Source organism: Crocodylus porosus, unplaced genomic scaffold, assembly GCF_001723895.1.
Source record: "Crocodylus porosus isolate Cpor-Errol unplaced genomic scaffold, CroPor_comp1, whole genome shotgun sequence".
Taxonomy (NCBI): Eukaryota; Metazoa; Chordata; order Crocodylia; family Crocodylidae; genus Crocodylus; species Crocodylus porosus.
This window is the reverse complement of record NW_017728906.1, coordinates 84,333,515-84,348,739: the sequence shown is the minus strand read 5'-3', so window position 1 is coordinate 84,348,739 and position 15,225 is coordinate 84,333,515. Positions and strand designations below refer to the sequence as shown.

Here is a 15,225-nt window from a genome sequence, read left to right as displayed (position 1 = left end):
AGGGATGGAGCACCATGTCAGGCCTCGTCCCCCCTGCTGCTCCCGGTCCAGCCCTGCTCCACCCCCATCGCCTGCCGCTCCAGGTCCAGGCCTGCTCTACCTCCGCCGCTCCACCTCCACCTCCCTCCCTCTCTGCCTGCCGCCTCCCCTTCCCTGCTGGCTGTTCTGGGGAGCGGCAGGGCCAGGTGGCAGTGGGGTGCCACCACAGTGATCCCCCGCTTTTCCCTCAGGCAGGGAGGCATGGGGAACCCTAGCTGGTTGGGCCACTGGGGTGTGTTCACCATCACCACAAACTTTCCTGGCAGTGACTCAAACTTGGCCCCACACAGCCTAAACCATACAGTCAGTCACCATCTGCCCTCTTGGCAGCACATGCACAGTTTCCCAAAAGTGTTACAGACAGACAGACTAAGCCTTTTATTATATTAGAATTACCCTGTCACTTGTATTATGCTGTTACTAAAGCACCAAGTTCTCATTGTATCAGGTATGCTTGCAAAAAAAAAAAAAAAAAAAAAGTGTTGTTTTTTTTTTTTTAAACTCTATCTCTCTCAGTAGTTTTAGACCTCTGTTTCTTTCTGGTACATTTTTTTAGTTTATTTCGGGCAAAGAAGGAATAGATGGTAATGCCTTTTTGCAAACAGAATGAACATTCCAAGGAAAGGAACCAATAAGATTAGATGGACTGTATTTGCTAATTAAAGCAAAGTAATCTGCATATTCACTTACTTTGTTAAAAGATAACTGCACAGTACTGTGATTTTTACAAATTAAACCTTCATACTCTGCATCAGGGAATGATGTGCTTGATAGCTAACAAACCTTTAGGAAAATGTTAGAATTATATAACAAAAATTATGCCGTTATATGGCAGTTAATCTGCAGCATTTTTGCTCTAACTTGGTAAACCAATTTTATTTCATATCATTGGTATTAATTTCTCATATAATCATGTTTGTCTAAGAACTTACCTATTAATCATGAAGACTAACAATGTTATTTCTTATCACTTTAGCTAATGTAAAGTTAGCAGTTATTTATCTTTATTCTATATTGAAGCTCTGTGCCATTTCTCTATATAACTAGTTTATATAATGACCGGCTGACTCTATGGCATTTGAAATATTTATTTAATCATATCTTTTATAAGCATTTTCTTTTAAATATACTGGAAGTTTTGGATTGCAGAAATTCTGAACACTAAATTGGCATTCAGAAGTCATACCAAATTTATTTTTCATAGTTTCATAGTTTCTAGGGTTGGAAGGGACCTGAGCAGATCGAGTCCGACCCCCTGCCATGGCAGGAAAGAGTACTGGGGTCAAACGACCCTGGCAAGGTGTACATCTAACCTCCTCTTAAAGACCCCCAGGGTAGGAGTGTAATTAATATAGAAAGATTATTTTGAAACTGGCTTACAGTTGTAGTTTTATTATATCAATAACTAATGTAATTGTTTGAAAAATAGTAGTGAGTTCTGTCTGACTAGAAATTAAAAGTATTTGGTCACTGTCCAAACTGGATTGTCTCAGTCAAACGTTCTTGCTAAAATAAGTAAATGCTAATGTGAACTAAATTACATATCTTAAATTTACTCTAGTGATGCTTCTAGCACAAATTATTATGTCTATCTGTTTTATTAATCAGTGAATTCTCTCTAACTTGTCTGATACTAATTGTAATCAGCATACATTCAAAACTGATGAGATTTTTGTGTTGTATTCAGATTGTTCCCAAGCAATTAGCTGACTTTCTGGCAGCTTTCAGTCAAACAGAAGACATATCAGCTAAGCAAAATCATTTTATTTGTACTGTAAACCATTGATTAGAATAAATTAGTCAACAGTTTAACACTCATTTGTTCTTTGGGTGCTTGTCTGCATACATATTGACTGTTAGTGTGAATCCATCCCGTGCACTTAAGGCAGACAGTTCATCCTTGAGTCAGCCTCATGTCTCCAACTGCAGATGTGAAGGGCAAGCCGTTCTAACTGCTTGTTCATAAAGCTCCCAATTATACCTCCTTTATGTATGTATGCATGCATTTACTTACTTATTAAATTTGTATCCTTCCCTCCCCAAAACAGTACATCTTACTGACTTCTCTTACTTCTATACCTAAGTAGTAGTCTTTTTCTTCATTTGGAGGACAATAGGGAGGCTTCTCTATGAAGATCAATGCAATCTAGATTTTTATCTCTTCTTATACAGGAAAGAACTTTAGAGTGGATCACAGTTTCATAGGCATAAATCACTTGGTAGAGATGTCAAACCTATGTATATTTTACCCTAACAGCTACTCAGTCAAGACTGAGAGAACCATCACCTCAAATCCCTAAGCAGGACATTCCAACTCCTTAAATCAGTGAGGGCCAACCTTTTTGAAACGTGTGGCACAAATTATTCCCACATGCTCCCCAAGAGCCACTCCCATCTCCTTCCCCTACCTGATCAGCTGCTCTGCTTTCTGCTCCCTGCCCTGTGCTCCCTGCGTGATTTGCTGCTCTTGTTTTCTGCTCTCTGATCTGTCCGCTACTGTGTTGCCTGTACCCCTCTGGTCTACCATGTACTACACACAGAGCTGCCTGTGCCCCTTGTGGCATACATGCCACATATTGGCCACCCCTACCTTAAATGGTACAACCACATATTACTGCAGTTCCAACTGACAGTTGGAGGAAGGTCAACAGATTCTGGTACGCACATGTTCTGCATGACCAAATGATGCTGTTGTGCCAGATTCTATATCATCTATGCTGTGCAACTGTTAAATAGCTTAAAGGCTTTATAAGGATAGTAGCCTTTGCTGTGGACAAGCTTGATGAGTTTGTTCAAGAAAAACGCCTATAGACATATTGCAGACTTCTATACCAGCACAGATAGCTGCACTTATAAATGAAGACGTGTTAAATCTAGCTAAGTTGCTATGACACATCCAGCTGCTTTGGCAATATCTGAGAGAGTGAGTCACTCACTATTAAGTGCCATAACGGGGGTTATTTTCTGACAAGTTGCCCCACAAGACAAGGGATAAAGTTAAGTTGGTTGAAGTGTCTGGTAGGTTGCACATACTTGTAAATTGCTTTTGATGCAACAAGCACTGCTCTAAAGTCTGTAACAATGCATTACTGTGGCTGGTTTCCATGGAGTTCCCAGAAGTGGCAGTGCCATGACAGCATAGGGCCAGGGTTTCCAAAGAGACTGGCCCCAGCAACATTGGCAGGGCATGCAGCTGGGTGAAGAGCTGCTCTGGGCAGGAGTGTGCAGGCAGTGGATCATGGTTCTGCCTTGGCTCCAGAGCACGCTATCACCTCTACAAGATCCCAGCCTGGCCCCAGAGCAGCTCCCTGTCCTGCCGCACGCCCTGCCAGCACTGCTGGGGCTGGTCTCTATGGAAACCCTGGCCCCATGCTGTCATGGCTTCACCACTGCTGGGGTCTCCATGGAAACTGGTCACAGCAACACAGGTAGAGGATGCTGGAAAGTGGAGTCTGCCATGGGCTGAACTTTCTCTGCCCCTGTTCTAGTTAATAAGAAAACTGGTCATGCATTGCATTCACTTAAATACTCAGAGGTACCTTTAAAACACTGGAAACACACATTCCAACTATTAAAAGAAAGCCAAATAGGCACTGGCCCTATCACAGGCAAGCGTCATGCCAACAGAGATAACCCAATAGCTTGAGGAAGACATAAATTACTTTAAAGAAAGGTGTCTTCTATATTGACAGTGTCTGTCCACTAGCCTTTGTCAACATCTAGGCAGAAAACTTAAGACATTTTCTTGATAGCAAAGTGCTTGTCATTTTAGATTTCCCAGAATAAAATTAAATGAGTTGGGAATTGGTTGTACCATTTCCACAGAACACCTTTACTACCATTTGCTGTGTTCTATACATTGTACATACACCATCCAATTCTAGACATTGCCCACCCTCACATTCCTGTTCAGGTGCCACACTGATGAAACTACTACTACGGGAGATGGTCAGTTTTTAGATCTCAGAGCTACAGAGAAAGTTCCCCTGCAGCTCTGGGGCACGTTATTTATTTATTTATTTATTTGGGGGGGGCGGGGTGCGGAGGTTAATTCCAGAGAACAAAGAGGGTCTGAAGCCCATCATGGATGTCAGCGTACATTCAGGATGGGCTCTATCAGCTTATCTCTTGATTTACAGGATGTTCGTTTTCACAATGAGATGCATCTGAGCTATAGAAAATATCTAAAGTTTCTAATAGTGGACCTCCATTACTAGTACACAGTACTACCTTTTTATTTTTTGGTATCTCTCTAAGATTTGTTGTAGTGGCTTTGTTCAGGAGTCTTGACATCTTGGTGTTTCTGCATCTGTATGACTGGTTAATACATGGCCAGTCCAGACAGCAAGTCTTGGACAATATCCATCAGATTCAGATTTGATTGTTCAAATTGGTGTAAAATAAGGATGGCTTAATTCTATCCCCTACACAAAGAACAGGGACTATTCTCAACTCCAGAACAACTGTTTTGCTGCCTCTTTAGTCACTCAACTTGTTCTAGAGTTATGCAGCAATGCACAGGCTCACCCACAGACAACTGTCAAATTGTGCATAAGGCTTCTGGACCATGTGGTCTCTTACATTTTTGTGAGTCAGCATGCCACACTTCACCTGTGATGAATGTGAGGCTGATTGAGTACTTATGGTATTGATCAAACAAATGCTGCTTGGACATGCTCTTTTACATTCCACCATTCTGCCTGTCCTTAATCAGGTGCTGGAGGCGGCCAAAAATGTGTTTAATAAGGCCTCTTTTTTTTTTCTGTCTCTTTTGTCAAGAATGGATCTGGCCTTTGTTAGGGAGCATACCTAGGGTCTGTCCAGATATGCATGGATGTTTGGTTCCCCGGGGACAACTAGCAGCGGCGCACCTTGCGCCACAGCTACTTGTCCCCAGGGAACACCCATGCCATGTGCACTTTGGTGCATGGCAACTTACCCCAGGGATGGTAAGGAAGGCTGGGGCCAGCACAGTGCTGGCCCCAGCAGCCTCACCTGCGGTCCGGAGGGCCTCCCAGGGCAGCAGCCATGGTGATTCTGCCACGTGAAGCCTGGCTGGCAGCAGAGCGTGGTTCTGGGTGGCCCAGCTCCGTTTTTCAGCAGTGCTTGCTGCCCGAATACGTGCTGTGCTGGATATCCGGGGGTCAAAATACCTGTGGGGGGGTGGGGAACGTGTAGTGCATGCTCGGGCAACCCACCCTTGCAGCATGGAGAACACTGAACTGTGAGGTATGTAGTACCACAAACATGTTTGCAGCGCCACATAATGCATGACTGCACTCATTTGGATGCGCCCTTGGAGTGCAAACTCAAGGTTTTTAGTCTTGTCAGGAATCAGCTCTCCATATAATTATTCTAGGGTTGAGAGCCAATCTTTGTGCCTGCACATTTTTCCACTCTTCAATCAAGGACCTTATAGTATGGGTTATGACTGATAATATAACTACAGTGTTTTATATAAAAAGACAGATCAAGGTCCCTTCAGTTGTAACTGGAGAATGGTACATTTCTGGAATCTCTGCATTTGCTATGAGGTCATTCCCTAGGTATTTTTCATAAGTACAAAATGTTATTGCCAGTCACCTGAAAAGAAAACTTCAGCACTTACAAACACACCAAAGTGCACCAAGGACGAGGTATTTCTTCTGGTTTTCAGCAAATAAAGATTTTCAGATTTGCTTGTGACAGAAGAAAACAGGGATCATCAGTTTCTGAGAGACAGATCCCAAGGCTCATATCCATTGCATTGGATTGCACTGCATTGACTTGAGTGGATTTATTGCTTTTGGAGATTTTATATAATTTCCGATACCTTTGCTTCCTAGCAGAAGGTTGTCAGAAAAAGATAAGCGTATGGCAGTTCACAAGGCAGTTCTCATCCAGTTACTTGTTTCACAGTTAATTTTTATAATCTGACTAAATTAAGTTCAGGTCAATAATATTAGGAAAATGGTTCCACCTTTTTCTTGAAGTATTTTGTGATGTGTGTGATCAAAACTTTTTTTGATTAAAGATCAAACACTACTCTGTCCCAATGCTTTGAAAATGCAGACAAAACATGTTTCTTTATCCCTATCCTTATGCATAGTACTCATTAAGAATTTCTTTAATTTCTGTCATCATGTAGTAATAAAAACATTTTTTTAAAGTCAAATTAAGGTATGTCAAATAATACTAGAAGCCTGTCCAGCCCTCCAAAATTTAGGACATTTGTATGCATGCTTGCCCCGCAATGCTGGCGGCACTGTGGCTCATGCAGTTGTTGTGTAAGTGGTGAAATGCGTGTCAGCGCAGAGAAAATGGTGGTGGTGCACTTTTGAACTAACACACAGTGAAGGTGTGTTAGATCAAAAGTGAACTGTCGCCATTTTCTGCACATAAGCATGCATTTCACTGCTTATACAACTGCATGCGATGCAACATAGTGTGCGTCAGCTCACGTACGGAGCAGACTTAATTAATCGAGTCTGCTCCAACATGCTGGATCTCCGGCATGTCACAGGGTGAAAAGGTATATGTATAAATGCCCTTAGTACTTTTAATTTTTAAAACATCAAAAGTAAACTGATTTATTTCAAGTTTTTGTTAAAAAGGTGATCCTGAAAATGCAGTTTGTAAACTCGGTGAGTAACATGCTTTTGGGCACGTGAGTAGAAGTGCACGCACAATGATGAGGGAGTGGGGCTGGGGCTAGAGGCAGGCACTGCACAGCTGGGGTGGGGCACAGCACAGAATTGAGCTGCAAGCGGCTCAGCCAGGGGGTGTAGCTGCCGCTGCGGGCTGGGGCTGCGTCAAGCTCTCCCTGGAGTGAGGACCTTGGCTGGGCTACACTTCGGGTGGGCAGCAGTGATTCTGGGAGGGGTACTATGAGGGGAGGGGCTGCAGCTACTCTAAAATTTGCTGGAGCTCCCGCAACCCCCACTCCCAGCATTGCCCTGCCCCATGCAGATCCAGGAGCACATGCTCTCCTGGGTCATGTGCAGCAGCAGGAACTGTCCCCACTTCCCTGTACCCCCTGGACAAGCCACGGCTCTGTCCCACCCCCTGCCCCACTCCAGCTGTGCAGGGCCTTTGCCACCCCTAGCCCCAGCTCCACTCCCTGCCCACTGCCCATTTCCCTTCACCACATCCCTTTCCCCACAGACTTACCTGCTGGGGGGTGCACATGCATGCACTTAGCTCTCCCCCAGTTTTTTTTCTCCCTCCGCCTATGTGCCTAATTATAAAAACAGAGAACATACTCTTACCACTTGGGAAGGAAAAGTGTAGGCAATCTCTGGATCACAGTGATTGACTCCTCTCAATTTTCCGTGTGGGATTTTAGTTTTATAACATGCTACCTTGTTAATCTGATATTTTCAGACTGGTTAATTTCTCTAAGGCAGGGGTAGGCAATTATTTGTGCCCGCGGACCACATAGGCAGTTCTGGAGAGCTGTCGTGGGCTAGTCTGCACCATCCCTTTTGCCCCTGCAACAGCCTGGAGCCCGCATGCCCTGTGGTTCCTCACTGCCACCAGTGCCCAGCAGCAGCTGAGCACATAGCTCTAGCCTGACCCTGGCCCATCCCACATCTGCTCCAGACTTACTCCGGCTAGAGCGAGCCAGCTGTGGACCAGCTGGAATGTGCACACACAGCTCTGGCCCCATCCCACCCTGTGCCTACTTTAGACATTCTGCCTATGCTGAGCAGTGGCAGCAGTGGTGTCAGCTGGACAGAAGCTGCTGCCAGGTGTGGGGGGAAAGTGGCTGCCTCCCCCTCACTACTGCTGGGCCTTTCTTGCTGCAGCTATCTGGAGCCTGCACCACTGCTGTCCTGCTGGGTAGCTTGGTGATGGCAGTGGAGAAGAACCTGAGGGCAGCCCAAGGGGAGGCTCCAGGCAGCTGCAGCAAGAAGGGCCCAGCACCAGTGAGGGGGAGGCAGCTGTCTTTTCCCCATGCCTAACAGCAGCTTCTGCTTGTCTGCCAATGCTGCTGCCACTGCTTAACATGGACAGGTGGTTTGGAGAAGACATGGGGTGGGCAGGGTTGGGGCTGTGCGTGCAGGTTCCAACTGGTCCGGACCTGGTACAGTCTTGCCAGTGTGAGTCTGGAGTGGGCACAGGGTGGGCCGGGGTCAGGGCTGTGCATGCAGGTCCCCACCAATACCATGGGGCTGGGCCAGTGGTGGCAGCAGCTGGAAGAAGGCACCACCTCTGGGTTGCTTAAAAATGCCCTGCTTGCGCGCCGGGGGTGGTGGGATGTGTGGGATCCACCGTGGACCAAATGGCATGTGGACCAGGCGGAACTGAGGGACCCACCACAGGCCAGACAAAGTCCCTCCATGGGCCAGATCTGGCCTGCGGGCTGTATTATCTCACCTCTGCTCTAAGGGGTCTTCTGTCCTATAAGGAAAATCATGTGAATACAGAAACGGGGTCTGCAAAGATTGCTGGAATCTTTTTCTGAAATTTGTCACTTGATGGCATCAGGCCTGGGGTATTCTTGACAGAAAAACCTCAACTTTTCATAAGTAGTAAAGCTTGTAATAGTTTTATCGTTGTTGTTTTTTATAATTTTGGAATCAGTTAACCTAATGACTTGGGCAGTAATGCATTTACACTATACTTTTAAAACATTAAAAACAATTTGCACAACAGTTCTGCTTTTAAATAAAAAGCTGTTAACACAAAATGAATTCATGCTAAGGCCTAAAGGACTTATGCCAGGATCTTAAACAGTCTTTTAAAACTTTAGTCCTGAAAAAAAACCAAGAGCATTTTCAGCCTTTACCAAGTAAACAAGTATTACTTTATGCAAGTAAACAAGAGTTAACTTGGTAAGTTAGACTTACAAGCCTGTTTAGCCTGTTCACATTTTTAAAGTATTCTCCTAGAATTATTTAAGGAGAAAATATGTTCTCATGCATTTCAAACTGTCTTTTCTTAGACATGATAATGTACTTTTATTTTAAAACATATTTTCTGAATAGAAATGTGGATGAAGATTAAAGAGTAATAAATTTAACCAAATAGTGTTAAAGCTACTCCTTTCAGTGAACATTAATGGACATCTGAGTTGTGGACACGTCAAAAGGAGAATATGAATTATCCCTTTGTTTCCATTATTGAAATACAACCAACAAGAATCAGTGTATATATTATTCTGATGAATGACTAAAATCTGCTTTAATTTGTTAAAGGGTAAAAAATATTTTCTTGGAAAGTTGATAACCAGTGCTCCAAATTATTAGATTAACAGTTGTAATAAAAATTAATTTACCTGAAATTTAAAGGCCAATCTTTTCCAGGAATATACAAAAAATAGGTTATATAACTGGGGCAGGCAAAATACAGCCCACAGATCCAGCCTGCCAGGCCATTGCATCTGGCCTGCAGGGCCCCTCCAAAAGACAATTATTACCAGCCTGTGGCTGCCTCTCTGAAAGTCAGCAGGATGCATGGGTTTTCAGAGGTCGCATGCTGCTAGGCTGAGCTGGTGCCAGCACTGTGCCTTCACTTCCGTGGGGCTCCCAGCAAATGGCTCCCTACAGTCCTGTCACTCCAGCCAGGAGCTGCAGGGAACCATGCATGATCAGGCTGAGCTGGCGCCATGCCAGCATGTGGGGCTCCCGGCACTGCATTTGGGAGTCACGTGGCACTGGGCAGGCCGGACTGCCTCCATGCCAGCACATGGGGCTCCTGGCACTGCAGGCAGGAGCTGCACACCACTGGGCTGGGCTGGCTGTGTGCCTCCACAATATGGCTCCCTGCTGGAGTGCTGAGAGCCCCATGGGCAGACGGAGTTGACCTGACCCAATAGTACACAACTTCCCCACAGCTCATGGCACTCCATTGGGGAGCTGTGAACCATTGAGCCGGGTTGGCTCCTTGCTACCATGTGTAGCTCCTGGAACTCAGCTGGAGCGGCATACCACTGGGAGGCTCTGCTTGCTGCATGCCATGAGCCTCCTGAGTGAGGGCCTGCTGCTGCTGCCACTGTCACCAATGGCAGGGGTTGTATGCTAAGGGGGAGGCATGTGGCAAGGAGCCCACATGCATACCCCACCATACCCACACTGCCACACCTCCCTACAGACCCAGCCCCCCACCAACCCACAAACACCCACAACCCCTTATCAGCCCCTCCCCAACATGCCACCCACACACAATATTCAAGAGTAAGACTTTATTTTGAGTTATTACACCATCACCTCTATATTCACTATGCAAACACACACAAATTAGGACAAAAATATTTTTTGAAATAAGATTAAAATATGCTCTAGTAGATGTTGAATTTTAGTATATGATTTTTTTTTTCCAGTTCCAAGACAGCAAACCCCCTCCCAAAAGGAGTACTTCTGGGGGCAAGGGAAGGGATTTTTGCAAGGGTCAGGGGTTAGGAGTGGGACTTCTAGTCCCGGGACGGTGACCAGGGGGTGCAGCACCTGTCAAGAGGCAGGGCTACCCTCGCGGCTCTCGGCTCACCAGAAGTTGCTAAGCAGCCCTCCAGCTGAAATAATTGCCCACCGTGGTATATAATAAGCTGTGGATGTTTACTTTTGTAGAAGGTAAAGATTGAATGTTATATCCATTGAAAAAACAGAAATTATTTAATATATCATTAAGAAAATAGTAGGAGAAACTTACCTCTTTTAGGATTTAGGCCCTGATTCAGGAAAGCATGTATAAGTTTAGTAGTTAAATCCCAATATTTAGTTCATACAAAGAATGTGGAAGAGATTTGGCAATCTAAATACCAGATGATTTATACTTCATTAATAGAGTGGAGATATACCATGCCAAAATTATATTATTTTTAAAATATATATACATAAAAAAAAATAAGTTTCTCCATTGTGTAGGAATGCTTTACAAGTTTCTAAGTGCCTTGATAGGCTTAAAAAAATTAAAGGTTGCTTATTTTAATTCTTTTAGCCTGGTTTTTATGTGTCATTTTGCCCAACCATTCTTACACCACACACTAAAAATATGCTCTTTGTAGTCATGTCTGCAGTTCCTTCTGTATTATTTGTATGCTTTGATAAGAGTTATCAATCAAGTCTCTTCAAGATAGCTATTGAAACAGCTGGCTCCCAAACTGCTTCTTATTTTTTTTTTTTCCTTTTTCTTTTTCCCTTTTTTTCAGACAGATCTTGATTATGTCCAGGGTGTTGTAGCAAGCCTGGAAAAAGAGTAAGTTGGGATGTACTTGTTTTTTATTCTTCTAAGAAAAGCTGTGATATATTGGATATTTTTAGCTACCTGCTTCCTTTCTAATGGTTTTGGTTGAAATAATAAGCCCATGAAGACAAACTAAGCAGCAGTAATTAAGCAGGTTAAACTGTAAATCAGTAAATGGGATTAAATGGATTTGGCATGAAATAAATGGATTGAGTTGGCTTGACATAAACAGATTTAATGACATCTGCATTCATACTGTCTGTTACATTTGTGTATATATATCCAAACTGAACTGTAGAAGGGAAAGTTCAGCTCTTTGAACAATCGACGTTACATAATAACATCATAGTTAAAATAATTTTTATGGGCAAGAGAATGTCCTGTTCTAGAAATTTACTAAGGAAATAATGTTTTTTGTATCATTTTTCCTTTCATTCCTTGATTTTAAAAAAATCTGTAAAACTGTATTATTCTGTCAACATACATTAAGAATATTATTTTCACATAAAAAACCATGCATACATACCCTAAAAGTAAGTAGAAAAACCAGTTCATTCTAACATATTGTCACAATAGCATTATGCATTTGTTCCAAATGATTATAACTATGTATTATGTCAGACGTTGGTAGGTAAGCCAATAATAAATAAATAAAGTTTCACAGCACCTTAAATAACTCAGTTGACTTTTCTGATTGCAGATTTTCTACAGAAATCAGTTCTGGCTTGGTGGAAGTAATATCCCCTCCTGCAGCTTATTATCCTGACTTGACAAACTTAAAAGAGACATTTGGAGATTCAAAAGAGAGAGTCAGGTAAGAATGTTTCTCTCAGAGCTTTCTTCTTTATGTGCTTGGGTATAAGTTCTTGAAACTTTTTTCTTCCTTGTATTCTTGAAACTATACAGAGATTAAGGCCCCCCCATCATGCAAAGAGAACTGAACAAAGTGACCCATGCATTTAGGTGGAGCCTTGTCTGCATGGTTTGCTTAGCATAATCAGAGCTTGAATATTAAGTTTTATTGGATTTAATTTAGGAAGACCCTTAGAAGAAGGCACTTCAATATAGCAACTGGTACATGCTATATTACATGCTTTCAAGAATAAACATTATCTGAAACACGGGTAGTATTGTTTAGTAACCATCTGAAATATTCAATATATTTTAGTAAACCTCAGATAGCTTCAAGAGATCAGATTAAAATTAAGCCAGTCCTCTTTCTGTATTGCAACACACAGGGGAAGTTTTGTCCCACTTCAGACGGAGGATTTCCTGTGGGAATCAAGCCAACTACATTTGCCTAATGTTCAAATAATATGCAACCTTTTGGAAAACAATTAATTACATATTGTGTACAGATATTCATTTTATTTAATAATTCCTTCATTTTTTATAATTTCATTTCAGATGGCGAACAAAGCAAAACTTAGACTACTGCTTTCTTATGATGTATGCCCAGAAAAAGGGCATTTATTATATTCAGGTAAATTACTTTTCTTTGATGTATCAAGCAAAATATTCAAAGTAGCCTCAGACACTGTGGTGATGAGCACATCAAAAAACCCCTTAAATAGAATAGCTATAACATTATTATATATTTTGGAGGGGGGAGTTGCAATTGTGATTGTTACAACAAATTTTTTTCAAGCAATATCTGATGCTTTGGGTGTTTCCAGCACTTTCTCCCTTCTGATATACAAAAAACACCTGATCAAAGAATGTGATTTTTTTTTTTTAATCTATATGCAGGGAAGCAAAGTTAAAATAATGCTTTGGGCAGACATGCTGTTTGAGGTACTCCAAATGCCTTTGAAAAACGTCAAAATGCAAGAGTGCTAGTTTTTAATTTTATTAATGACAGTAATTAAATGAAGAAAAATAGAAATATCAGTGTTGGGATTTCATCATATTACTTACTTCACCTGTTTTTTCCTCTTCATATATATTTAGAGGTCATCATATATTATAACATTGGGCAGGCCATTCATAGAATATATGACCTTATCTGTTATGTTCTCTCAATTTTATCACATGCAATTTTGTTTTTGTGCAAAATGAAGCGAACTGTGCAATCAAATTAAACTCTCTGTCACGGGGTGGGGTGCAGGGGCGGCCGTGATCCCTCTAGTGCTCCCCCTGCCGTGTCAAGTAGGTGATCCAGCACCCTCTTATCTCACCTGCCACGTCTTTGATGATATCTGGTTCTATATGGGAGGCTTCCTTTGATCCCCTAGTACATGGTGTTATGCTGGAACTATTCCCCATTCCGTATGGGGTGACTCGGTGCACCCCAGCCTTAAGGGCTACGCGTGCCTCCAACCTCCCCTTTAGCATGCCCCAAGCCTCGCAGCTGTATCGGACGTTCTCATGTCATATGCTCGCCCCTACCTGGAGTCTCTCGATACGCGTGCTCCCTCCCTCTCATGTCATAGCCTCACCCCTACCTGGGGTCTCTCGATATGCACACTCCCTCTTTCTGGGGTTTCTCCGTACGCGCGCCTGATATCCTCGCCCCTCCCAGGCTTCTGTCTACCCTCTCGCCCTTTCCGGGCCTCTAGTCGCGCGCTCGGCTCTGTCGAGCTCTTATTGGTCAGGCCTCTATCCTCACGTCCACCCCTCTCCAGGCTTATTCTCGCATGCCTGCCCCTCTCCGGGACTTCTGCCGTGCGCTCGCCCTTCCCTGGGACTTAGTGTCAGTAGGGTGCTAATCGGTCGCCCTGGAGCCTCCTATTTTAGTCTGCCCTCCAGGCTTGTCCTCGCGTGCCAGCCCCTCCAGGACTTTTACCACACGTTCACCCTGGCGTCCTGTTCCTGTGTGTCCGCCCTCTCTGGGGCCTGTGCCACGCTGCCCGCGCTCTCCTCGCCCTCTCTGGGGCCTGTGCTGCGCTGCCTGCGCTCTTTGCCCGCACTCAGGCTTCCCAAGGTTGGGGCTCAGACGGCCTTAGCCTTACCTGGCCCCAAACCCCTTTCCTGGGTCGTACGCCCTACTGAGCAAAATACCGCCCTCACGAGCTGGGGTCTCAACACCCCACACACCGCGCCTCTCCGGCTCACACCTGCTGTGCCAGCTCTGGCACCAATCACTGTGCTGCCCTGGCACCGCTTGCTGTGCCCTTACTGGGCACCAGGAACCCCCGAATTATTGGGGAGCTCCCGTGAGGCCTCCTCGCACCCCTACAGCCTCACCCGGTCCTCCGGTATTCACACAAACACCCCTACTGCAAAGCAAACTACTAGCCAACCGGCTCTAACTCAAAATAAGCCTACTGGCTATAACATAAGGGTCCAGGCCTAAACTGGCCCTCTTGCAGAGGCCTCTCGGTCAGGATTCTCTCTGCCCTCACCATGCTGCACCACTTGTCTCTGCTTGGCTGGGCTCTTCTGCAGAGCTCCTGCGGCTGCCAGAAGGGAACTGGCTCTGGCCTCAGCCTGGTGGTTTATAAAGGCCAGGCCCTGCCCCCTTCTAGCCAGCTGACCAACATTAGTTGCCCCAGCAGCCCTCACCTGTGCTGCCCTGTTGATTGGCAGCTGTCCTTATTACTATTACTAGTAGCGAGCACCCTAGTGCTCTGCTACACTTTCTATAAATTTGTATTTCATTTAGTTATAGGCTTATAAATAAGTGATGAGATAAAAAGAACATTCATGAGAGCTACAATCCCGAGCACATTCTGTCCGGGCAATAGACTTATGAAGAAAGGAGAGCCTGGAGAAATAGTTAAAAAATTCCCTCACTATTACTGAGAAGCAAGGGCTTTTTGCTGATATCTTTTATTGGTGAGGGTAGATAGTAGGGGGCAAGGTATGAGGGGAGCAAGGGGCAAGGGTCAAGCCCCCCAATGCCTTCCCCCCACTGCTGCTAGCCCCCTGCCACTTCTTTCCCCACTGCAGTGGTGCTGGAGGGATGAATTCAAGATGACCCTCCAAAAATTATATTCATAGTTTCTAGGGTTGGAAGGGACCTAAGCAGATCATCTAGTCTGACCCCCTGCCATGGCAGGAAAGAATACTGGGGTCAAACGA

The 15,225-nt window shown here is 44.2% G+C and overlaps 1 protein-coding gene across 2 annotated transcripts in view; it reads left to right on the top strand.

Moving 5' to 3' along the window:
• The window catches only part of MGAT4A (mannosyl (alpha-1,3-)-glycoprotein beta-1,4-N-acetylglucosaminyltransferase, isozyme A), a 158,296-nt gene that overhangs the window by 93,695 nt on the left and 49,376 nt on the right, over positions 1-15,225 (top strand). For both annotated transcript variants that reach the window (XM_019529468.1, XM_019529467.1), the window contains exons 6-8: positions 11,168-11,214; positions 11,903-12,016; positions 12,610-12,685. In XM_019529468.1, the coding sequence (XP_019385013.1) occupies positions 11,168-11,214; positions 11,903-12,016; positions 12,610-12,685 (237 nt within the window). The remainder of the gene's footprint in view (positions 1-11,167; positions 11,215-11,902; positions 12,017-12,609; positions 12,686-15,225) is intronic.